Consider the following 26,843-nt stretch of genomic DNA (forward strand, 5'->3'; position numbering starts at 1 on the left):
TAAGGGCCTAGATACTGTGAAAGGCCAGCCAAAAGTATACACCTGCTGGAGTTGTAGATAAATACTGTTTGAAGCGTAGTGGAGCGTATTGTACTCCCCTCATTTATGCACTAAGTATGTCAGGCAGAGAAGTACCAGGACGTGCAGAGGCAGAAAGGGAAAAAAAGGCTCCAACCAAGGGCGCTATTCCTTATGGCATATGATGAGTGAATAAAGTAAAATAAAATAAAAATACCAAGGATGGATGACTCAATGGATTTAGCAGAACTTGTACTTTATTTGCATAAAAGTGGTCTGCATGTAGATTCATGGGCAAGAGGCATTTCAGGTAGAATATTACCCTTTCTCAATAGCAGATGCATAGTGTATCAAGGAAATGGCTCTTATTTATAGTTAAAAAGACAAAAAGAAAAGGGGAGGGGGCAATTGGCCCTGACATAGTACATGCATGTTTAAAAACAAATATAGGAAACACTAAGCATAAATACATCAGAAATTATAGCGGTACGAACATAAGAGAAAGGAATGTTAAAAATTCAAGTGATTTAAGGAAGGTTATATAAGTAAAACAGTACGGTTATGCAATGTGACCCGGATGGTAAAAGCTAGGGTTCATGCATATACTTCGCGGATTGGAATTATTTCTATAAAGTGCTATTCTTTAAAATAAAACAGCTTAAAGTAAGTGGTATTGCTTTCTTTATAATATAGCAACAATCTAATACTGGGTTATGCACTATTCACGGTAATAGAATACAGTTGCTGTAGTGCCGTGACTACTGTTTTTTATGAATGAAGTGAAGGTGAGGAGTACTACAGTGACGTCAGGAGATCGGTTACTGAGACGCCGTAGCAAATATGTTTTGTGAATGGGACGTGATGGCATAATGAAATTAGTGATAGCATAGCATAGAACGACCCCATAAGGGGGAAACCCATGGCAATGCTTCATTACTAGTTGCTGCATATCGCACTGACTTGGCAAAACAGGAAGCCAGAAAGAAAGACTTCAAAGGACTAATAATATTGGTGAGTACCGCATAATGAACACTAGAGTTAAATGTGCAAAAAAAGGAGAAGCGCAGTGCGCATAGATATGGTAATCAAGTTCAGTTATAATTATAAATCTGGCAAACTACGGCTATAGTTTAAATCCATTATATGTATGATGATAGGGCAGGATATAGGCATGTCTGTGTTTGAGGAGTATAATATCTAAATATGTGACAGAAATGGAAAATAAATATTTATAACAAGATGTTAACATTAAGGACGTGCAGAGAGGAGTGGCAGAGACCTAAATTAATCCGGCAAAGGTTGCAGCAGACTAGGAGCGAATGGCAGCAGGAGTCGCAGTGAGATGCCTGAGCTCCCGATATCAGCTAGCGGTCTTGTCTCGACCAGCAACCAATCTGCCATCATTGATTGGTTACCACGGTCATCCACTTCATCACATGTGACATCTGATACCCCCAGTCAACAGTTGGTGGGTTCCTCAGACACAACCCTCAGTTGGCATGGCCCGGGAGCAGTCCCTGTCCTCCCATTGCCTCTGTCCTATGCTGTTCCCTCCCCACAGAAGTATCTTATGCTGGGGGTTCAGCTCCACTATTTAATGAGGACAATCTAGAGGAGAGTCAGCATCTACTGCCCAGCCAAGAAGTGGAGGAGACAGCTGCTGCTTCTTAGGCTAGGCGAGCAAGTAGTGATGAGGAGAGTGGCATGGAAGGTGGTGTTGCAAGCGTTCAGGCTCCTGAGGAGGACATCAGGGACCAAGAGACAACAGTATGCGCCCACTGATCCAATGGCACAGAAGCTGAATGTGCTCCTGTCCAAGTTGCTGGTGCTGCAGTCCTCCCTTTTCAAATGACTGACTCTGCAACTTTCAGATTACTGATGGCTTTTGCCGAACGAAGGTGGAGAGTCCTAAGCCGTCATTTCTTTGTGAAGAAGGCAGTACCAGCCCTGCACAATTTTGGGGAACAGAAGGTGGGCTAGTTCTTGAGCATGTCAGTGTAAACTGAAGTGCACGGCAGCGCCGACACGTGTAGCTGTAATAACGGTCAGGGACAATACATGCTCTTCATGGCCCACTGGGTAAATGTGGTTCCTGCACAGCCACAACAGCAACTTGGACAGGTCACGCTGCTTCCGCCTCCACGCTCTCAGGCCGTTGGTCCTGTGAGTGTGTGCGTTTTCGCCTCCTTTTACTCGACCATGTCCTCAGCCTCTACTGCACAGACAAGTCTTAGTACCCCTCCAGCATACCATGTGTGCAGGGCATGGCGGTGTCACGCTGTTCTTCACATGGTTTGCCTTGGCGAACGGAATCATACAGGGGAGGAACTGCTAAAAGTCATTCATCAAGAAATCCAATCATTGCTTACAATACGAAAACTGGAAATGGGAACCATGGTGACCGACGATGGGAAGAACATGTCTGCGCTGTGACAAGGAAAGGAAGCCTGAGACATGCACCCTGCATGACGCACGTGTTCAATCTGGTTGTCAAGCGGTTCCTGAAGTGTTCCCCCCATCTGCAAAACATCCTAACAATGGGAAGAAAACTTTGCATGCACTTCAGCCACTCGTACACCTAAAAGCACACCCTCCTTGAGCTGTAGCATCAGAACGGTATCCCCCAACATAGTCTTATTTGAAACGTTTCCACACTTTGGAATTCCACCTTCCATATGTTGGAACGACTATACGAACAGAGAAAAGCTATCACCGATTTCTTGATGATCCAAGCAGATAGGGGGACTCCCCTGTGTAACTTCAATCTGAAACAGTTGCAGTTCATACGTGACACCTGCTGTTTGCTCAGGCCCTTTGAGGAAGCCACATTATTAGTCAGTCACCAGGATTACGGGATGAACAACGTCATTCCACTGCTTCATTTACTACAACACGTGTTGGAAACGATGGCTGGTCAGGGCACTAGAGATGTGGCGCCTACATCTCACAGCCACATGAGCCCTGTGGGGGTTGAACTGGAGGAGGGGGGAGCACAGTTTAGGTTTCGCAAGATGGGTAGTGGGTAGTTTTTATAGTCATCTGCAGCTAGAGGAGCTAGAGGGTTATAAGGAAGGGGAGGCAGAGGACCCAGACACATTGGGGCAGTATGCAGTGGAGACGGAGGCAAGGAGTCCCTCCGAGTCACTTGCACAAATGGCATGATTCATGCTCACTTGCTTTTGTAGTGACCGCCATTGTCACCATTCGGCTGTTGGATGACTTCTGGCTCTCCACCTTATTGGACCATCTCTACCAGCACAAAATGGGGGCCTTTTTTACACCCACTGAGAGGGAGGACAAACTGACCTACTACAGAGACATCCTAAGTAGTCAGTTGGTCCATGCCTATCTGCTCCATTGTCCATCCTCTCGCAGGTCAGACTCGGGGGCCCTCTGAGCTCACCTTCCACTGCCATGGCTGCTTGGGAGGGGAGGGGTGGCAGGAGCAGTACCAGCTCCATCAGCAGCAGCCTGAATCTACAGTTGCTTATGAGTAGCTTTCTTCCCCTGCATGGTGAAGCAACTCTGGAAGCAGGTATACCTGGAGCAGGACCTGAACCAGCAGGTGGTGGCATACCTTGACATGACCATTCCAAAACACCTTGAATATCCGCTGGACTTCTGGGCAGCCAAACTTGATTTGTGGCTTCAACTAGCAGAGTTTGCCCTGGAAAAGATGTCCTGCCCGGCCTGTAGTGTGCCATCAGTGCGGGTGTTTAGTGCGGCTGGGGCCATAGTAACTCATCTGTCATTGAAAAATGTGGAGAAACTGACCTTTGTAAAGATTAGTCAGGCATGGATCAGCTAGGATTTCCACCCACCAATGCCTGATACATCAGAGTAGATTGACCATGGTGCCACACCAACACTTCACAAATATGGATAGTGCAAAACATATTTAAGATGCTGCTCCCTAGTAGTGTTGCTCGCGAATATTCGCAATGCAAATTTTATTTGCGAATGTCGCATATTCGCGAATTCGCAAATATTCACGAATATAGCACTATATATTCGTAATTACGAATATTGTTTTTTTTTATTTTTTTTCACAGTACACATCACAGTGATCACCCCTCTCTGCTTCCAGCTTCTGTGGTATAAAGAAGGCTCTAATACTACTGTGTGAGACTGGCGTGCAAATTTTCGTTTATGCTAATTTTTGTATATGCCAATTTTCGCATATGTAAATTTTCGCATACGCTAAAACTTTACTTTTCTTAGGATAAAATATATGTACCAAATTCTTTTTGAAATCAAACAAAAGGAAAGGTGTGCAAAAAATACCATGTGCCACCTACACCACCAAGTATTGATGTGATGTAAAGACCTCTAAAAGGTGGAAGGGAACAACGTATGGTCCATTGTAACTGGTGGGGGTAAAAACTTCCCCTGGAAGGCCCTATTCTCACATTATTAATTCCCTTCTTGGCAAGTGTTACTCGACCTAAAAAGGGCAGCCCCACACAGGAACCTCTCCCTATTTCGACCTACAAACAATGCCATTTCACAGGGTTTTTAGGTGGAAATAGGGAGAGTTTCCTGTGTGGGGCCGCTATTTTAAGGGTGAGTAACACTTTCCAAGAAGGGAATTAATAGGGCCAGAGTAGGGCTTTACAGGGGAATTGGTTACCCTCACTTGCTACATTGAACAATACGTTGTTCCCTTCCACCTTTTCGAGGAAAATGTTACTCGTCTTAAAAAGGGTGGTCCCACACAGGAACCTCTACCTATTTCCACCTAAAACCCTGGGAAATGGCAGTGTTTGCAGGTGGAAATAGGGAGAGGTTCCTGTGTGGGGCTACCCTTTTAAGGGCGAGTAACACTTGCCAAGAAGGGAATTAATAATGCGGGAGTAGGGCCTTAAAGGGAACGTTTTTACCCCCACCGGTTACAATGAACCATACTTTGTTCCCTTCCACCTTTTAGAGGTCTTTGCATCACATCATTACTTAGTGGTGTAGGTGGCACTTGGTGTTTTTGCACACCTTTCCTTTTGCTTGATTTCCCAAAAAATTCTGGGTACATATATTTTATCCTAAGAGTATTATTAAAAGTAATTTTTTACGTAATGCATTTCCTCAATATTTACTTGTGCACACTAACACTTTTACAAAACAGACCGTTTTCTTCTGCCTACCTGCCTCAGCTACTATCCTTATCCTGCCACCCACCTGATGCCACATATCTGATGCCAATTTCTCCTTTTTTCACCCACCTTCATCACCGGGTACTGGTATTTCAACCCATTGCCCCACTATGTCACCAGGTCACTTTCAGGACTCCTGATGCTGCTGATGCCACTTCCAGGCTGTCTCATACTGCCATCCTATGTTCTCCTTGTAACGCTGAGCGCTCCGGGGCCCACTCCTCCCCCAGAGCGCTCGCGGCGTTCTGTTCATGGTTGCATGGTTGCTTTGTGTCCCCCGGCGGACGTGCCTGCCCGCGGGTCGCATCCCGATCATCTCACCTGCCCCGTCCTCCTGCTCAGTCCCGGCGTGCGCGGCCCCACTCTCTAGGGCGTGTGCGTGCCGAGTCTCTCAGATTTAAAGGGCCAGTGCACCATTAATTGGTGCCTGGTCCAATCAGTTCCTAATCACTCCTTACACATAAAAACTCACTTCCCCTTCTTGTCCTTGCCGGATCGTGTTGCCTTGTGCCCTGAGAAAGCGTTTAGTGTGTTCCCTTGCCTGTGTATCCAGATCTTCTGCTGTTGCCCCTGACTATGAACCATTGCCGTCTGCCTTGACCTTCTGCTATGTCTGACCTCACCTCTGTCTAGTCCTTGTGTAGCGCGCCAGTCTCAGCTGCCAGAGAGGTCGAGTCGCTACTGGGGGACACGACCTGGTAGTTACCGCCGCAACAAGTCCATCCCGCTTTGCGTGCTCTGGTGAACACCAGTAACTACTTAGAACCGATCCTCCAGTACGACCTGCGCTATCGCCTTTCTGGCACAGTGGATCCACCTCCTGTGTCTTCACCAGCCGCCAGTCTGGATCCTGACAGTAGATCTGGCCATGGATCCCGCTGAGGTGGTGCTGCAGAGTCTTGCTGATCTCTCTACTGTTGTTGCCCAGCAGGCCCAGCAGATCGCCCAACAAGGACAACAGCTGACGCAGTTGACCGCCATGCTTCAGCAGCTTCTGCCTGCCCAGCGTCAACCATTTCCTCCGCCAGCTCCAGCTTCTCCTCCACTCCGAGTTGCTGCAACTACCTCTAGACTCCACTTTTCTCCCGGAGAAATTTGATGGGGACTCTAAGATGTGCCGGGGATTCCTGTCCCAATGTTCCTTACATCTTGAAATGATGTCGGACCAGTTCCTCACAGAACGTTCGAAGGTGGCTTTCGTGGTCAGTTTGTTATCTGGAAAGGCCTTGTCCTGGGCCACACCGCTTTGAGACCGCAACGATCCTGCCACTGCGTATGTCCAGTCCTTCTTCTCCGAAGAACGCAGCGTCTTCGAGGAGCCAGTTCGGGCTTCCTCTGCCGAGACAGCTCTTCTGAATCTCGTCCAAGGGAGCTCTTCAGTGGGCGAATATGCTATCCAGTTCCGCACCTTCGCCTCTGAGCTAGCTTGGAACAACGAGGCCCTCTGCAAGACCTTTAAGAAAGGTTTATCCAGCCACATCAAAGATGTTCTGGCCGCACGAGAAATTCCTGCTACCTTGCCTGAACTCATTCAGTTGGCCACCCGCATAGATATGCGTTTCACGGAAAGACGCCAGGAGCTCTGCCAAGAAAAGAATCTTGTTCGCACCAGGCAGTTTCCTTGCTCGGCACCTCTCTTCCAGAGTCCTCTGCAACCTACCCCTGTGCCTCCCTCCGAGGAGGCTATGCAAGTGGACCCGTCTCGCCTGTCCCAAGAAGAGAGGACTCGCCGCCGAAATGGAAATCTGTGCTTGTACTGTGCCAGTACTGAACATTTCCTTAAAGACTGCCCTACTCGCCCTCCGCATCAGGGAAACGCATGCACCTAGTTAACGTGGGAGAGGCGTTACTAGGTGTGAATTCCTCCTCTAAACGTCTGACTATTCCAGTGCGGATTTCTCCATCCGCTAACTCCTCCTTCTTTGCGGTGGCCTTCCTGGACTCTGGTTCTGCAGGAAACCTCTGAAGCCTCGTTCATCAACAGATTTAACATTCCAGTTACCCGTCTTATCAAACCCTTCTTCATCTCATCTGTAAACGGAGAGAATCTGGACTGCACCGTGCATTACCGCTCAGAACCCTTCTTCATGACCATTGGAGTAATCCATCAAGAAGAAATTGAATTCTTAGTTTTGCCGAATTGTACCTCGGACATTCTGCTTGGCTTACCCTGGCTCCAGCGTCACACTCCTACCCTCAACTGGACCACTGGGGACATTAAGTCCTGGGGTGCTTCCTGCCCCAAACGTTGTCTTAAGTAAGTACTAATCTGCCAAGTCCCCATCGCTACTCCATTGCCTGGCCTCCCTAAGTCCTACCAGGACTTTGCTGACGTCTTTAGTAAAAAGCAAGCGGAGGTCTTGCCACCACATAGACCTTACGACTGTCCTATTGACTTGCTCCCTGGTACCACACCGCCCCGTGGCAGAATTTATCCTCTCTCCGCTCCAGAAACCAAGGCCATGTCTGAATACATTAAGGAAAATTTTAAGAGAGGTTTCATTAGGAAGTCTTCTTCACCAGCCGGAGCGGGGTTCTTCGTTGCCAAGAAGGATGGCCCCTGCATAGACTATCATGGCCTCAATAAAATTACTGTAAAGAACAGTTACCCTCTGCCTCTCATCTCTGAGCTCTTTGACCGTCTGCGCGGAGCAAAAGATTTTTTTTTATTGATTGGGAGAATTGTGGTCCTGAAGAGAGGTCCTGGGAGCCGGAGGCCAATATTTTGGACAAGGAGCTTATCCACAAATTTCTTGGTTCCAAAAAGACGGGGAGACCTAAGGGGGGTACTGTAACGCCGAGCGCTCCAGGTCCCGCTCTTCCCGCGGAGCGCTCGCTGCATTCTGTTCATGCTTGCGCTGCCCCTGTCAGTCTCATTGACCGGGAGTGCTGCTCTGTGTCCCCCGGCGGGGATGCTTTTCGTGCGGCGGGACGTGCCTGCCCGCGGGTTGCATCCCTATCCTTTCACCTGCCCCGTCCTCCTGCTCAGTCCCGGCGCGCGCGGCCCCGCTCTCTAGGGCGCGCGCGCGCCGGGTCTCCCAGATTTAAAGGGCCAGTGCACGATTAATTGGTGCCTGGTCTAATCAGTTCCTAATCACTAACTCCACATAAAAACCCACTTCCCCTTCCTGTCCTTGCCGGATCTTGTTGCCTTGTGCCCTGAGAAAGCGTTTAGTGTATTCCCTTGCCTGTGTATCCAGATCTTCTGCGGTTGCCCCTGACTACGAACCATTGCCGCCTGCCGTTACCTTCTGCTACGTCTGACCTCGCCTCTGTTTAGTCCTTGTGTACAACGCCAGTCTCAGCTGCCAGAGAGGTCGAGTCGCTAGTGGGGGACACGATCTGGTAGTTACCGCCTCAGCAAGTCCATCCCGCTATGCGGCGGGCTCTGGTGAACACCAGTAACTACTTAGAACCGATCCTCCAGTACAACCCGCGCCATCGCCTCTCTGGCACAGAGGATCCACCTCCTGTGTCCTCACCAGCCGCCAGTCCGGATCCTGACACTGCTCATGCTGATGCCAGCTTCAGGCTGTCTCATTCTGCAACCATATGTACTCCTCATGCTGCTGCCACCTCCATGCTGTCTCATTCTGCAACTATATGGTCTCCTCATGCTTCCGCCACCTCCAGGCTGTGTCATTCAGCCACTATATGGTCTGCTCTTGCTGCCTCCAACTCCAGGCTGTGTCATTTTGCCACTATATGGTCTCCTCACGCTGCCGCCAACTACAAGCTGCGTCATACAGCCACTATATGGTCTCATCATGCTGCTGGCACATGAACTAAACCTTTTAGGTTCATCTATTTTAAATATTCAATTTAAATGTTAAAAAATATCTTTAATCTTTTCAATTGTGAGGCCGTATGGTCTCGTCAGGCTGTTGTCACCTTCACGCTGTGTCATTCAGCCACTATATGGTCTCCTCATACTGATGCCACCTCCAGGCTCTGTCATTGTGCCACTCTGCGACAGTGATTCTAATAGCGACGCCTCTAATCTGCATGTCATACTGAATAACAGTATTATTTCACTAACCCAGCACATACCCTTTGCGTGTTACAGCAAGGCAAAATGTTCTACACCCCTATTGAGGCTCTCTGCAGGCCAGAAATAGCCATTTTTAATACAGATCCGCCACATATAAATTCGGACCGAAACACATTTTTTCGGAAAATTCAGCGAATCGGCCGAATCAAATCATTCTAAAATTTGCTCATCTCTATTTATAACTATATAAAAATTAAGTACTAGCATGAAATGCTTTAAAAAAAATAAATAAATAAACCAGACTTGCAGTTCCTAAATTTCACCTCAGAGCGCCGCTGTTTAACCAATAAACAGAAGAATACAGAACTAGGGATCCACTGGTGTTTTCCTTCCTCACACACACTGCAAGTCTGCACAGGGAGAAACAGACATTATCTGCATATCTGTCTACATTATTGTGAGCTCTACTGCATTTATATATTTTGCCACATCTGGATCATCAATATTGATTTAACAAAGATTATTTATTGGAGGGATTTGGAAAATGATATCTATCATTAAACCAAATGAAGGGAAATACAAAGGACTCAGATGGCAAGTAACCATTTATATCTTATTTTCTTGGCTGTGTCATTCAGTCTCTTGTCAGATCCATTATTCTATTGTAGAAGAAATGAGGAAAAATTCTGTTATAGCAAATATTGCAGATGACCTTGGATTAGATATTAAGCAGCTCATATCTAGAAAACTAAGGATTGTATCTAGAACATCAGACATATATTTCTATATAAATCTAGATAATGGGAATCTATATGTTAAGGACAGAATAGACAGGGAGACATTGTGTGGTAGATCATCTTCCTGTTTCCTAACCTTTGATGCTATGGTTGAAAACCCATTCAGTATTGTTAATATAAAAGTGGAAATTCAGGATATAAATGATAATTCTCCTGCATTTCATCCTGATTTATTTAGCATAGAGACAATTGAATTAACATCAACAGGAACCAGATTTGCTTTACGTACTGCAGAAGATCCAGATACTGGTTCTAATTCTGTACAGTCATATAAGCTCAGTGATAACCAGTATTTTACTCTGAGTGAAGACACCAATCCAGATGGTAGTACATTTCTAGAGCTTGTCCTAGAGAAACCATTAGATAGAGAGACACAGAGTCTCCATGAGCTCATACTAACATCTGTGGATGGAGGGAAACCTATGAGATCTGGAACTGCTTCAATAAGGATCATTGTTACTGATGTTAATGATAATTTCCCAATATTCACCCAGTCAGTATATAAAGTCAGTGTAAATGAGAACACTCCAGTAAATACTACAATAGTCACTGTGAACTCCACAGACAAGGATGAAGGGGTCAATGGACAGTTCACATATTCATTTAGTAAGACATCAGGAGATGTCCATCATACAGGAACATTCAGCATCAATCCTATGACTGGGGACGTTAAAATAAATGATAAGTTAGATTTTGAGCTAACAGAAAATTATGAGCTTTCTGTGACAACAAAAGACGGAGGAGGCCTAGTGACCCATTGTAAAGTCTTAATTGAAGTCATAGATGTAAATGACAATGCTCCAGAGATATCCCTAACCTCATTCTCTAATCCTATTTCTGAGGATTCTGCTGTGGGTACAATGATCGCTCTGATTGCAGTTCATGATAAAGATTCAGGACAAAATGGAGAAGTGGATTGTACATTTTTGGAAGAAACACCATTTAATTTAGTTTTATCATCTGACAACTATTACGCAATTGTTACCTCAAGTTCTATGGACAGAGAAGAGGTTTCTAGTTATACCATTACTATTTTAGCCACTGACAGAGGATCCCCTATACTTTCTAGCAGAAGAACCATCACCCTGAAAATATCAGATGTCAATGACAACCCACCATTGTTTTTCCAAAGTACTTATGTGGCTTATGTCCCAGAGAACAATTTACCAGGATCCTCAATATACAGTATACAAGCCTCAGATCCTGATACTGGAGACAATGCAAAAATATTTTATTCCATCTCCACCTCTAATACAGAGGATCTTCCAGCATCCTCCTATCTCTCCATTAATATAGAGACTGGGGTTCTCTATGCTCAGAGATCATTTGATTATGAACAACATAAAGTGTTTTATATACAAATAAATGCTAGAGACAATGGATCTCCATCTCTCAGCAGCAACGCAACTCTACTTATCCATATTGTTGATCAGAATGATAATGCACCAAAAATTTTATATCCATCTTCAGACAGTGGAGGTATGACGGCTTTTGAGATGGTACCATTTGATGCTGAACAAGGTTCTTTAATAACTAAGGTAGTTGCCATAGATCCGGACTCTGGGCACAATTCTTGGCTCTCTTATCATTTTATATACTTGTCGGAACCTTATTATTTTGCCATCACTCAACATACTGGGGAGATAAGGACATCTCGTGTCTTTCAGGAGAAGGATGTACTGAACCATAAGATAGTGGTGATGGGGAAGGACAATGGAGACCCCTCTCTCTCATCTACGGTTACCCTAAATCTCCATATAGCAAACAATTTCCAGCAGGTGGTCCCCAGGTTCATTGAACAAGTAACTGAAGAAAATCCCCAATCTAGTTTACAGTTCTATTTAATCATCGCCCTTGGATTAATCTCATTGCTATTTCTTATCACTGTCATGTTAGTTATTATCTCAAAGTGCAAGAAATCTCAACCAATCCCAATGTTCAGTAACCTCAGCTCAAACTTATATCCTCAAGTCGATCCCAGAATCCTTTCTCAGTATGGAAATGGGACATTGACATTTCCTTACTCATATAATGTTTGTGTGGGATTTGACGCCAATGAAAGTGACTTTACTTACATAGAACCAAATCCAGATGTTCCTGTGGATAATCTTATAGATGCTGATGACTCTGGACTTGGGAATGAAAGTCTAAAAGAAGCTTTACCAACAACAGATGTGCTGCAGGTGAGTTTAACCAAAACACTTTAAAAGTTCGTATTTTTAAGAATAAATATTGATAGAATAGTATTATAGCAGTAGATTAGAATCATTGTAAACATATTTTTTATATATATTTTATGATATTCTAGAAAAAGATCTGATGCTGCTCGGGTGTATAGTTCCGGCCCGTGTATAAACTTCCGGCCGGTCATGGTGGTTTTTTAAATTGTCCTATATTACCCATCAGTTGACAAATTACTAGGTTTAGGTCCTAATCTTGTAATACCTGGCTTAGAATACAATTGCAATACACTTTAGAAATGTAAAAACAAAATGGCTAGAGTGACTTTAAGGCTCCACAAAACTTTGTTTTTGGACTTAGAGTGCCCAAGGAATCACACGCTGAAGCCTCAAAGATCAACTACCAGTTGGTATCCCTTTTCAAGAGTTATAGCTAAAAACATTAATGTAGCATATGTCCAAAAAGCATAAGATACAATGAGGATGACTACTTTAAACAGTTGTGGAAGAAAATGAAGCAGTTAGTTCTAGCAACCAATCAGATGTCAGCTCTAATATTTCTGAGGCCCCCTTGAAAATGAAAGTAGTAATCTGATTGGTTGCTATGAACAACCACTTCACTGTACTTTCTCAATTTATGATTATATGATAAAGTGCACCCACTACTGCCAGATAAAAGGAAATGTAAAAATAAAAACTGTCATTTAGGAAGCTTTGGATACTGTGTATATATCTTCTAAATATAACCAAATGATAATGACCAGCAAGGTCATAACTTTTACAAAACATCTTCCTAAATACGTGATTTACCTATGGGCCAAATTTGGGGTCATATGGTTTGGGTGTTTGGATGCCTACAGAGTCATTTTATAGTATAGCATTTTTGTAGTTTAAAAACTGAAGTTGTTGAGTACTTTCTTTTCATACAAAATGTGATATAAATAGTGATAGCAGTCACAATAAAATCTACCATTGATATGGACAACATTTAGGAACATAGTTTTGTGGGTTGTGTTTTTATGTGTTAGTTGAAGCAAAGAAACAGTCCCTAATACTTTAATACTTTATCATTTGGTTAAAGAGGTATTCCAGGCAAAACCTTTTTTTTATATATATCAACTGGCTCCGGAAAGTTCAACAGATTTGTAAATTACTTCTATTAAAAAATCTTAATCCTTCCAATAGTTATTAGCTTCTGAAGTTTTCTGTCTAACTGCTCAATGATGATGTCACGTCCCGGGAGCTGTGCATGATGGGAGAATATCCCCATAGGAACTGCACAGCTCCCGGGATGTGAGACATCAGAGAGCAGTTAGACAGAAAACAGCAACTCAACTTCAGAAGCTAATAACTATTGGAAGGATTAAGATTTTTTTAATAGAAGTAATTTACAAATCTTACAATGTGGGTTTGGAGAGGCTCTTGTCAATCAAATAACCATACAACCTGGGCTACCCAATTGTATCACCTATACCCAAGGTGATGAAATAGTTAAATGTAAATAAAAGGTAAATTGGGGCTCAAGGTCTTGAACAAATGGCCATAGAATATAATTTGATAAATAATTGTTTATTATATAGGTAAAAAACTAGTGGAGATAGGTGTACCACAGGGCCCTTGTGATGGCACCACTCCAACAAGTATAACAATAAAATGGTATAGTAAATAATAAAATATTAAAAATGTGACCACTATAGGAAGGTAGATATATTCCTCTAAATGATGCGCTCGTTTTTTTTCCTTTTTCGATTGGCGCAATACTATAAAATAGCAACTTAATGGCTGTAACCCGTAGCAACCATATGTGAGACTGTCAGCCGGCAGTAGTAATTTTAATAGTAAGTTCCTTCAGTCCTTAATAGGGATATAGAAAATGCTGGCCAGCATAAATATTCCGTTTCAACACATAATTTGAGTTCAAATCTCTCGCGCAGTCAATTTGTGACAAGTTGTACAGATTTATACTGCTTCAGCAAATAAAGTCTATGATGTTTGTCAACTATGTCAACTATGCAAGCGATACTGGCAGTTATGTGAGATACAAAATTACCTGTCATAACTGCCAGTATCGCTTGCATAGTCATTGAACCCTTTCCCTATTTTTAGGTGGGAAATTGAAAGGGTTATGATTTTTAAAAGGTAAGGAGGAAAAAACGAAAATGCAAAAACTGAAAAACCCTGCGTCCTTAAGGGGTTAAAACTTGATAAAAAAAACATCAGTTTTAAGCAATTGAACAATATAGGCTAAGATCAATACTTTTCCTCTATTTGGGCCACATAATTATGAAGATAAGAGGAAAGGAAAGTTTCTAATGCATACCTACTAATATGTTCTTGCTAACACCATGTTATTTTTATGATAAAACAATTCTAATGTCATACATAAATAATAAATAACAGTGTAGTTCACCAATAGTAACGATTTTCTAAAGGCTTCTGCAGGGGTGTAGTTCAGTGGTGCATTCAAGTTACTAGCCCGACCACCAGGTCAACTGAATTCACAAGAAAAATCAGTGGCTCAAGCACCAGACATTAGTATAAGATGCTTTTAAAAAAAAGACCATATGCATTTAGAAATGATTAACAACATAGTTGTACACAACAAAAACCAACTTGTTTAAGACACTTAGCGAAGCTTTCCCTTGGCTGTGGCATCCATATCGGCAAATATATAATTTATAACACTGGAAGAGCAGCATTGTGCATAACCTGTAATGGATCACACTAGGATACTGTCATATATATATTGATGTCTATGTGTTTTCTATTTTTTAGCACAGTGAAATCAGATATTAAAGATAAAAATATATGAAGGGGTAAAGCTACTTATAGTTAAAGCATATTTTTCAGATTGCACAAAAGAAAATAATAATAATAATGTTACTCAGCACCTAATCCTGACCATGTTCCATCTTATTTTAATGCCTTTATCACCTATATTTATTTATGAAAATGCCTCTTTTCACAAGCCTGATACTGCAGCAGGATTAGTTAACATCCTAGTAGGTAAGAAGGCCCACTAGTTGCGCAATGCTTGTGCAGTGCCATTTTCTTTATTAAATAAAAAAACATATTACAAAAGGTCTTTAATTTACATCAGTAACAACAAATAAAAGTTTTTAGATCTGAGAGTGCCCATATAATGTTTAGTCTATGATATGACTGGATCGTGAATTTTATTAACGTGTTTGTAAATATATTGGGTGCAAAAATAGTTACTTTATAGTTTTTTTTATTGTTTTGTTTTATTCACTCAAATGCTTTAATATTCTTTTATTTCCTCCTCTGGACCTACCCCTGCTTGTTAGCAGAATATATGTGGCTGCTTTCTAAGAGGTTGAGACAACCTTATTACAACTTTTCTTTAAGAAATGAGGGAAGCTATGCGGTCATCTAACATTATTGCAGCCTTATGTTTTTAAACAGATACAGGCATTTGCTCTTCCATTCTTTAGAATTCCTCATTTAAGACATTAGTGAAAATCCTATATTTTTCTTTTTTTTCCCCTCTCACGGCTAATATCACATAAATGCAAATAGGTTTAAGCAAAACCTTAAACAACAGGACCTTGTAAAAAATAATAGATAATGAGGGGGATTTATCAAAATCTAGGCTGAGAAAAAAGGCCTCAGAAAAGGCAAAGCAGTGATCTGTTTGGTTTCTATAGGTAACTGGTCAACTTTTCCCTTGAACATGTTTTGATAAATTTTTACTAATGAGTTTATTTATGTTTTGTCTTAAAGGGTTTTCCTGTTTAGAAAACCTATGCTCATATAATCTATAAGGGAATCCTGAATCAATAAATGGGTGGAGAATGCTTACAAAGAACACCACTTGCACTTGAGGAACTGTTTAAACTTGTATTAGAAACATAGCTCTGTAACTTAGTAACATTGGGCCTCATTTACTAGTCTAACCAACTCTTTTTCTCGGTTATTGTGCCAGTCGCGACGTCTGTGCGACTATTTATGCGACCAAATTTTTGTCGCACAACCGACACTTTAGAAAACACTCGGAGTGTTTTTTTTCACTCTGAAATGGGCGTGTTTTATGCAAAAATGGGCATTTTACCGACAAAAACAAAAAATACTCGGAGTACTTCCAAAATCATTTGAGAAAAAGTGTGAGTTTGCCTCACACAATAACCGACAGCCAAGAGGCCGAGTGAAATTCCAAAAATGGAGCTATTTCTAACAAGGGACTGTTTGCCATTGTGTTTTGTGTGAAAGTAACTTGTTTTATAACCTGAAAACGTTTTGTACAGTTCAACACTTATGAATAAAATATTGAATTCTTTTGTGATGTTTATATATTTTTTTTCTTTTTAACACATTTTCAATATTAGGTTTATATCAATTTAACACCCAAGCTGATAAACAAGGATAATTGTTGTAATGTTTGAAAAATTATAACACATGAATACTTTTGATTCATGGAAACATTTTTAAACAAACAAGTCTAAACCATTTTGACTCACACAACTAATTTCTTTAGCTCGGAGTTTGTGCAACACAATTGACTAGTGCAACACAAAAAAACGTGCGACACAAAAATAACCGACATGTGCCACAGAATAGTAAATAAGCCTGAAAAAAAAGACAAGTGATATTAAAATCACTCCAGAATAAACACTGCGCTCTTAGTAAATCAGTTCCATTGTGTAATGCTTTGCCTCTCTGGAGGTACTATAAGAAAATTAAACTTTTACTGTCAGACTTTTCAAAAGATTAGAGCAAATTGTTTTGGATCCAGCAGTGGTATTTTAAATACAACTTTTCTGGTACTTTCATAAGAAAAAACTATTTGTATTTGTAATTTGTAACTTTAAATATATTTTTGATACCAAGATAGGGACTGACAAATATTTAGGAGTGGAAAAATATTTAGTCAAATTTTAAAATACTTTTAGTTTTTCTAACTGCTAAATCAACTTTCTAGATCAATAGATAAACTATGAATTTTGTATATATATATATATATATATATATATATATATATATATATATATATATATTCTCCTTTGTGTATCTGTAATCTAAAAATTAGAACATTGATAGGTATATTGTTAAAAACTACATATACCCCTTGTACTGGTGTGCAATATAAATATTAAAAAAACAACCTAGAATTGCAGTTCCTTATTTTCACCTCAGAGCGCCGCTGTTTAACCAATAAAAAGAGAAATACAGAACTAGGGATCTATTGGTGTTTTCCTTCCTCACACACACTGCAGATCTGCAGAAAAAGAAACAGACATTATCTGCACTGTTTCTACATTATTTTATTAACTACTACATAAGATTCTGGATTATCAATACTGATTTCACAAAGATTTTTTTATTGGAAGAATTAAGAAGATGGTATCTGAAAAGAAATTCTATACAAGGAACTACAAAGGACTCAGATGGCAAGTAACCATTTCAATTTTATTCTCTTGGCTGTGTAATTCAGTCTCTGGTCAGATTCATTATTCTATTGTAGAAGAAATGAGGAAAGACTCTGTTATAGCAAATATTGCAGCTGATCTTGGATTAGATATTAGACAGCTTTCCTCTAGAAAACTGAGGATTGTATCCAGAGCTTCAGAGAGATATTTCTATGTAAATCTAGATAATGGAAATCTATATGTTAAAGACAGAATAGACAGAGATACATTGTGTAGAGCAGCAGTTTCCTGCTTCCTAACATTTGATGCAATGGTTGAAGATCCATTCAGCATTGTTAATATAAAAGTGGAAATTCAGGATATAAATGATAATTCTCCTGCATTTCACCCTGATGTATTTACTATAGAGACAATTGAATTAACATCAGCAGGAACCAGATTTGCTTTACAAGTTGCAGAAGATCCAGATACTGGTTCTAATTCTGTACAGTCATATAAGCTCAGTGATAACCAGTATTTTACTCTGAGTGAAGACATCAATCCAGATGGTAGTACATTTCTAGAGCTTGTCCAAGAGAAACCATTAGATAGAGAGACACAGAGTCTCCATGAGCTTATACTAACAGCTATGGATGGAGGGAAACCTATGAGATCTGGAAAAGCTTCAATAAGGATCATTGTTACTGATGTTAATGATAATTTCCCAATATTTACCCAGTCAGTATATAAAGTCAGTGTGAATGAGAATACTCCAGTGAATACTACAATTGTCACGGTGAACTCCACAGACAAGGATGAAGGAGCCAATGGACAGGTCACATATTCCTTCAGTAAGACATCAGGGAATGTCCATCATACAGGAATATTCAGCATCAATCCTATGACTGGGGACATTAAAAACAAAGATAAGTTAGATTTTGAGCTAACAGACAATTATGAGCTCTCTGTGACAGCAAAAGATGGAGGAGGCCTTGTGTCTCGTTGTAAAGTATTAGTAGAAATAATAGATGACAATGACAATGCTCCTGAGATATCCCTCACCTCATTCTCTACTCCTGTTCCTGAGGATTCTGCTGTGGGCACAATGATCGCTCTGATTGAAGTTCATGATAAAGATTCGGGACAGAATGGAGAAGTGGATTGTAAACTTTTGGAGGAAATGCCATTTACTTTAGTTTTATCATCTGAGAACTATTACAGAATTGTTACCACAAGTTCTATGGACAGAGAAGAGGTTTCTAGTTATACTATTACTATTTTAGCCACTGACAGAGGATCTCCTCCACTTTCCAGCCAAAGAACCATCATTCTGGAGATATCAGATGTCAATGACAACCCACCATTGTTTATCAGAAGTACTTATGTGGCTTATGTCCCAGAGAATAATTTACCAGGATCCTCAATATACAGTATACAAGCCTCAGATCCTGACACTGGGGACAATGCAAAAATATTTTATTCCATCTCCACCTCTAATACAGAGGATCTTCCAGCATCCTCCTATCTCTCCATCAATATAGAGACTGGGGTCCTCTATGCTCAGAGATCCTTTGATTATGAGCAACATAAAGAGTTTTATATACAAATAAATGCTAGAGACAATGGATCCCCATCTCTAAGCAGCAACACAACTTTACTTATCCATATTGTGGATCAGAACGATAATGCACCAAAAATTCTATATCCATCCCCAGACAGTGGAGGTATGACAGCTTTTGAGATGGTACCATTTGATTCTGAACAAGGTTCCTTAATAACTAAGGTAGTTGCCCTAGATCCGGACTCGGGGCACAATTCTTGGCTCTCTTATCATTTTTTACACTTGTCAGAACCTACTTATTTTGTCATCACTCAACATACTGGGGAAATTAGGACATCTCGTATCTTTCAGGAGAAGGATGTCTTGAATCATAAGATAGTGGTGATGGTGAAAGACAATGGAGACCCCTCTCTCTCATCCACAGTTACCCTAAATCTCCTTATAGCCAATGATTTACAGCAGGTAGTCCCCAGGTTCACTGAACAAGTAACTGAAGAAAATCCACAATCTAGCTTACAGTTGTATTTAATCATCGCCCTTGGATTAATCTCATTGCTATTTCTTATCACTGTCATGTTGGTTATTATCTCAAAGTGCAAGAAATCTGAACCAATCCCAATGTTCAGTAACCTCAGCTCAAACTTATATCCTCAAGTTGATCCTAGAATCCTTTCTCAATATGGAAATGGGACGTTGACATTTCCTTACTCATATAATGTATGTGTGGGGTTTGACGCCAATGAAAGTGACTTTACTTACATGAAACCAAATCCAGATGTTCCTGTGGATAATCTCATAGATGCTGATGACTCTGGACTTGGGAATGAAAGTCTAAAAGAAGCGTTACCAACAGCAGATGTGCTGCAGGTGAGTGTGTCTAAAATATAAGGTCATACTAAGTCTTTGAGAATTTATGTATTAAGAATTGGACTATAATACTAGGTTACATTTTACTGCATCATTATAATTTATAATGCGATATGGGTAGAGATGTTTGTCTTAATAATTTCTTCCTTGCAGAAGGACAGGGAAAGGGAAAAAAATTGTGGAGTGTATTCTAAATGTTAGTCTTAAAGCATACAAACGGGCCCCAGGAGTCTGCTGGAAAGGGGCATGCTAACCCCCGCACGGAGTGCCGGCCGACTTGCAACCTCCATGTATCCCATAGAGATATATGGAGGGGGGTGTCGGCCATGGCTTCCAGCAGACTGCTTCCAGCAGACTGCCAGGGCCGCATTTAGGAGATCACGGAGGGAGTGAGCTCGGACCCCCCCGTGATCTATAATTTATTCCCTATCCCCTACACTACTCCTTTAACATTTTTATTCATATTATTTGACCTAATTTAGCTATGGGTTTCCAGCACTTATGCAGCAAAAACATTAAATCTTATGGCCCCAGACTTAAGGTAGATTTGCAGGAAAAATATTGAGCTTCATTTATCAAAATGGTCTAAAAGAAAACTGTTTAACATTTTGATGTGTGTATTAGTTTTTCTTTTCCAGTTTCTGAGAATTTTGTGAACAATTATATAACATCAATTAAAATATATGAAATATTGAAGCTAATCAAAAGTAATGTTGTTCAATGTACAATGACACTAGATGATTTATTTTATCAGGTCTATGGCTATAATAGATAATTGTAGCAACTTGGCCCTGGTACCTAAGGGCATCCAGACACCAGTATGACATATGACATTGGAGGTCTTGTTACATTTTTATTTTTTTATTTAATTTTTAATTAATCATTTATCTTAAACATTTTAAATCTCTAGGTAGTACTTATACTTCAGTTGAGGTGTTGTCCCATTAGAACTACCCCTGTTGTTCAGCTGGTCTTCCAGGTGGTTCCATTAGGAAACACGGTTGTCAGGTTGAAACAAATGTGTTAAAGAGTACCTGTCATCAAACCATATTTTCTAAACTAATTCAAATAAGATAATATTCCCTAACTACTCCTAACATCCCTTCTGCCCTTTCAAAAAAAAAAATTCTGAGCTTTAAAAAGCGTTGTATCATACCTTTCCCCTTGCTCACTTATTTCCTAAGAGTGGAGTGTAGTTTTCTTTTTGGGTTTTGATTCCCGACAAGTATTTCCCCACAGTATTTACTGTTCCCTACATTTTGGACTTTTTCTTACATTTTCCTGTGTTTTTTTTTTTTTTTTACACATGTTCTGATCTGTTGGGTTTTCCCAGCTCAAATCTACCACTTTTTAACCCCGGACGCAGCCCTTTTTTCACCTTAAGGACTAAGCCCTTTTTCGCAATTCTAACCACCGTCGCTTTACGAATTAATAACGCGAAAACGCTTTTACCGAATATTCTGATTCTGAGATTGTTTTTTCGTGACATATTCTACTTTATTTTGGCGGTAAATTTTCGGCGTTACGTCCATCCTTTTTTGGTGAAAAATCCCCAAATTTCATGAAAATAAAAAAAAATTAGCATTTTTCTAACTTTGAAGCTCTCTACTTGTAAGGAAAATGGATATTCACAATAAATTGTATTTTTATTCACAAATACAATATGTCCACTTTATGTTGGCATCATAAAATGGACATATTTTTGCTTTTTGAAAAAATTAGAGGGCTTCAAAGTAGAGCAGCAATTTTCAAAAAATTAATGAAAATTGCTAAATCTGAAGGGACAGATGTTACAGAACTACAACTCCCAGCATGTCTGGTCAGTCCAGGCATGCTGAGAGTTGTAGTTTGGCAACATCTGGAGGGCTACCGTTTGGGCACCACTGTAACAGTGCTCTCCAAACTGTGACCCTCCAGATGTTGCAAAACTACAACTCCCAGCATGCCCAGACAGCCTTTGGCTGTATGGGCATGCTGAGAGTTGCAGTTTGGCCTTCCTAGTGGTTGCCACAGTAAATATAGTTTTACTTTCACTTTCCATTAACCCCCCCCCACCGTCGCTTCCCTACCTGATCCAGTATCCAGCATTCTCCAACAAAGATCCGGGGTCCCCAGGCATCTTCTCCTGCAGGTACCGGCCTCCATCTTCTTCCCACGATCCCCTCGACATCCAGGGGTGGGCAGAATGGGGGTTGCCATGGCAACCCACTGTCCTGCTCTGCCATTGGTCAGAATTAGTTCTGAGCAATGGCAGGGGATAGGAGGAGATCGCAGCTCTGCGACCTCACTCCTAGTCCTTAGGATGATCGAGGCTGTCCCTGACAGCTCCGATCATCGCTATTTTCCGGGTGATCGGGTCACCAGAGACCCGATCAGCCCGGAATAGCAGAAAATCGCATGTCTGAATTAACATGCGATTTTCTGTGATGGCCGACATGGGGGGGTCTCAGGACCCCCCTGGGCGATGTGCCGGGTGACTGCTGAATGATTTCAGCAGACATCCCGATCCGGTCCCCAATCGGCTAGCGGCGGGGACCGGAATTCCCACGGGCGAATCCATACGCCCTCAGTCCTTAAGGACTCGGGATGCAGGGCGTATGGATATGCCTGGCGTCCTGAACAGGTTAAAGAGTCGGGATCAAGTTAGTAAATAACCCGCATTGTGTGAGCTCCTGGCAGGAGAAAGTGGGCTTTCCCCAGCAGACACAACGTCACTGAAGCCTATGAGAGCTGTGCCTCACCATGCCCCGCTCTCACTTCCTGAGTTTGGTCTCCTGCCAGGCCGGGAGGAGGCCAAACTAACTGTTTGACTTGTGGCAGAGAACAGAACAGAGCTACCTAGTGGCTGTTTTTTCAATCACATTGAAACATATAAAGGTTGAGAATTTTAACAACATGTCTTATAATTACATAAGAAACAATATATTAAAAGTTTAGTTTGGTGAAAGGTACTCTTTAAACCTTTTCTTATAGAGTTGCCTTGTTTATCATCCCTAGGTTCCCTACTAAGGAGCTTTAACTTTATCTATCATTGTTCCACCATCATGCTTTACTAAAGGTATGAAAGTATGCTCTGCTTTTTTGCCTTTTGTTTCTTTTGGTCTCAGTAATTCATTTACGATTTTGGCATATCTTTTTAAATTTAAATAAATATATAGGCAAAAGGGATAAGTATTCCTCTTAGAGAGAGGCACCACTTCTAAAAAAAAAAAAAAGGCCATTAGCACTCCATGGGCTTTCTGGGAAAGGGAATTTTCAAAACAGCTGCTTTGCTTTGCATATTCCCTTCTCCAATATATATATATATATATATATATATATATATATATATATATATGTGTGTGTGTGTGTGTGTGTGTGTGTGTGTGTGTGTGTGATTTCTAATGTTTAAAATATTATCTTTTTCTCTCTATTACAAATCCAATTATATAAGACAGAGCTTAGCAACACTAAAGAATCATGATTAGAGTAAAAGTAGTTATATGAGAGTATCCCTTGTATTTTAGGAACTATCCTGAATTACAGATTTTCTGTTGACTTCCACACACACTGTGTAATACTTTCCTTCTCCTGTGGGGGTGCTATAGGAAAATTCACAATTACTTTCAGATTCTCCTCCACATTACAGATTCTTAAAAAAATACTCCCAATGGAGATACTTTGTAACCTGTTCATTGTCAAGGAATACTTCTAAAACATATAGTTTTTCTAAAGCAAAGAATCTATTTAAATTCCACTTTAATTTTTTCAACTCAGAAATAGAATATATATTTTTTTAATTGTCAGAATAAACAATAATTGTTTCATATTGTAGATAGGATAACTTACTTCATAATGTTTTATTAAAAAGAGAGGCTTTGCATAGGAAAGAAAAACTCTGCTAAAATTATAACTTTTTTTTTAAATTATATAAAAGCTCAATATTTCCCTTCAAAGGGACAGCTAAAGCAACTTTGTAGATAAATAGCTGTATCAGAGATAACATTTGGATTTGTGCTTGTTTCTGTTTGTAAATTGAAAACAAGAGCTTTGCAGTTCCTTACTTTCACCTCAGAGCGCCGCTGTTTAACCAATAAACAGACAAATTCAGAACTGGGGATCCACTGGTGTTTTCCTTCCTCACACACACTGCAGATCTATAGAAGGAGACACAGACATTATCTGTACTGATTCTGCAGTTTTTTATTCATCTACTGGATTTATATAAACATTTGCTATTATATTCTGGATAGTCAAAGATTTTTTCTTGAAAGAATTAAGAAACTGGTGACTGAGATGAAACCCTATAAAGGGAAATACAAAGGACTCAGATGGCAAGTAACCATTTCTATCTTATTTTCTTGGCTGTGTCATTCAGTCTCTGGTCAGATTCATTATTCTATTGTAGAAGAAATGAGGAAAGACTCCATTATAGCAAATATTGCAGATGATCTTGGATTAGATATTAGGCAGCTTTCATCTAGAAAACTGAGGATTGTAACCAGAGCTTCAGAGAGATATTTCTATGTAAATCTAGATAATGGGAATCTTTATATTAAAGACAGCATAGACAAAGAGATATTGTGTGAGGGAGAAGCTTCTTGTTTCCTATCCTTTGATGCTATGACTGAAAATCCATTCAGTATTTTTAAGATAAAGGTAGAAATTCAGGATATAAATGATAATTCCCCAGCATTTCACCCTGATGTATTTACTATAGAGACAATTGAATTAACATCAATAGGGACCAGATTTGCTTTACGAACTGCAGAAGATCCAGATACTGGTTCTAATTCTGTACAGTCATATAAGCTCAGTGATAACCAGTATTTTACTCTAAGTGAAGACACCAATCCAGATGGTAGTACATTTCTAGAGCTTGTCCTAGAGAAATCATTAGATAGAGAGACACAGAGTCTCCATGAGCTCATACTAACAGCTATGGATGGAGGGGAACCTATGAGATCTGGAACTGCTTCAATAAGGATCATTGTTACTGATGTTAATGATAATTTCCCAATATTCACCCAGTCACTATATAAAGTCAGTGTAAATGAGAATACTCCAGTGAATACTACAATAATCACTGTGAACTCTACAGACAATGATGAAGGGGTTAATGGACAGGTCACATATTCATTTAGTAAGACATCAGGAGATGTCCATCATACAGGAACATTCAGCATCATCCCTTTGACTGGGGACATTAAACTAAATGATAAATTAGATTTTGAACTAAAACAAAATTATGAGCTCTCTGTGACAGCAAAAGATGGAGGAGGCCTAGTGACCCATTGTAAAGTATTGGTAGAAGTCATAGATATGAATGACAATGCTCCTGAGATATCTCTAACCTCATTCTCTACTCCTATTCCTGAGGATTCTGCTGTGGGTACAATGATCGCTCTGATTGAAGTTCATGATAAAGACTCAGCACAAAATGGTGAAGTGGACTGTAAACTTTTGAAAGAAATACCATTTACTTTAGTTTTATCATCTGACAACTATTACACAATTGTTACTACAAGTTCTATAGACAGAGAAGAGGTTTCTAGTTATACCATTACTGTTTTAGCCACTGACAGAGGATCTCCTCCACTTTCTAGCCAAAGAACCATCACTTTGGAGTTATCAGATGTCAATGACAACCCACCATTGTTTATCAAAAGTACTTATGTGGCTTATGTCCCAGAGAACAATTTACCAGGATCCTCAATATACAGTATACAAGCCTCAGATCCTGATACTGGAGACAATGCAAAAATATTTTATTCCATCTCCACTTCTAATACAGAGGATCTTCCAGCATCCTCCTATCTCTCCATCAATATAGAGACTGGGGTCCTCTATGCTCAGAGATCATTTGATTATGAGCAACATAAAGAGTTTTATATACAAATAAATGCTAGAGACAATGGATCCCCATCTCTAAGCAGCAACACAACTCTACTTATCCATATTGTGGATCAGAATGATAATGCACCAAAAATTTTATACCCATCCCCAGACATTGGAAGTATGACGGCATTTGAGATGGTTCGTTTTGATTCTGAACAAGGTTCCTTAATAACTAAGGTAGTTGCCATAGATCCGGACTCTGGACACAATGCTTGGCTCTCTTATCATTTTCTACACTTGTCAGAACCTTCATATTTTGCCATCACTCAACATACTGGGGAGATAAGGACATCTCGTATCTTTCAGGAAAAGGATGTACTGAACCATAAGATAGTGGTGATGGTGAAGGACAATGGAGACCCCTCTCTCTCATCGACAGTTACACTAAATCTCCTTTTAGCAAATGATTTCCAGCAGGTGGTCCCCAGGTTCACTGAACAAGTAACTGAAGAAAATCCCCAATCTAGTTTACAGCTGTATTTAATCATCGCCCTTGGATTAATCTCATTGCTATTTTTTTATAACTGTCATGCTGGTTATTATCTCAAAGTGCAAGAAATCTGAACCAATCCCAATGTTCAGTAACCTCAGCTCAAACTGGTATCCTCAAGTCGATCCCAGAATCCTTTCTCAGTATGGAAATGGCACATTGACATTTCCTTACTTATACAATGTCTGTGTGGGGTTTGACTCCAGTGAAAGTGACTTTACTTACGTGAAACCAAATCCAGATGTTCCTGTGGATAATCTCATAGATGCTGATGATTCTGGGTTTGGGATTGAAAGTGTAAGAGAGGCTTTACCATCAACAGATTTGCTGCAGGTGAGTTTATATAAGACATAACTGAAGAGTGCATACAAGCTTTATTATACCTTGAAGATACAATTGGGCTTACACAGAAACTATTGTAAGTGTTTGACTTAAATAACATCCACTAAGATCATCCATTTCTTTTTAAAATATGCTGAGAAAGTGGAGTTGAAAATTTAAATCTGGTTTGCTCTTTCTATCGCAAAAGTAACATCATGGGGGAGATTT

The 26,843-nt window shown here is 40.5% G+C and overlaps 2 protein-coding genes across 12 annotated transcripts in view; both read left to right on the top strand.

Moving 5' to 3' along the window:
- LOC130267280 (protocadherin gamma-A4-like) overlaps positions 1-26,843 on the top strand; it is a 357,909-nt gene that overhangs the window by 113,899 nt on the left and 217,167 nt on the right. The window contains exon 1 of one of the 11 annotated variants that reach the window (XM_056516797.1): positions 9,732-9,750. The exons of 8 other annotated variants lie outside the window; for them this stretch is intronic. In XM_056516797.1, coding sequence (XP_056372772.1) covers positions 9,748-9,750 — 3 coding nt within the window. In that variant the 5' untranslated portion in view covers positions 9,732-9,747. Of the gene's footprint in view, positions 1-9,731; positions 9,751-9,801; positions 12,137-17,519; positions 17,542-26,843 lie in introns of those variants that run through there. 2 more of the 11 variants (XM_056516776.1, XM_056516791.1) reach the window with 2 other exon arrangements.
- Positions 23,874-26,494, top strand: LOC130267283 (protocadherin gamma-B2-like). Its single transcript, XM_056516799.1, has one exon. The coding sequence runs from the start codon at positions 24,203-24,205 to the stop codon at positions 26,366-26,368; it is 2,166 nt and encodes a 721-aa protein (XP_056372774.1). The 5' UTR covers positions 23,874-24,202; the 3' UTR covers positions 26,369-26,494.

This window comes from Hyla sarda, chromosome 4, assembly GCF_029499605.1.
Source record: "Hyla sarda isolate aHylSar1 chromosome 4, aHylSar1.hap1, whole genome shotgun sequence".
NCBI classification, from domain to species: Eukaryota; Metazoa; Chordata; class Amphibia; order Anura; family Hylidae; genus Hyla; species Hyla sarda.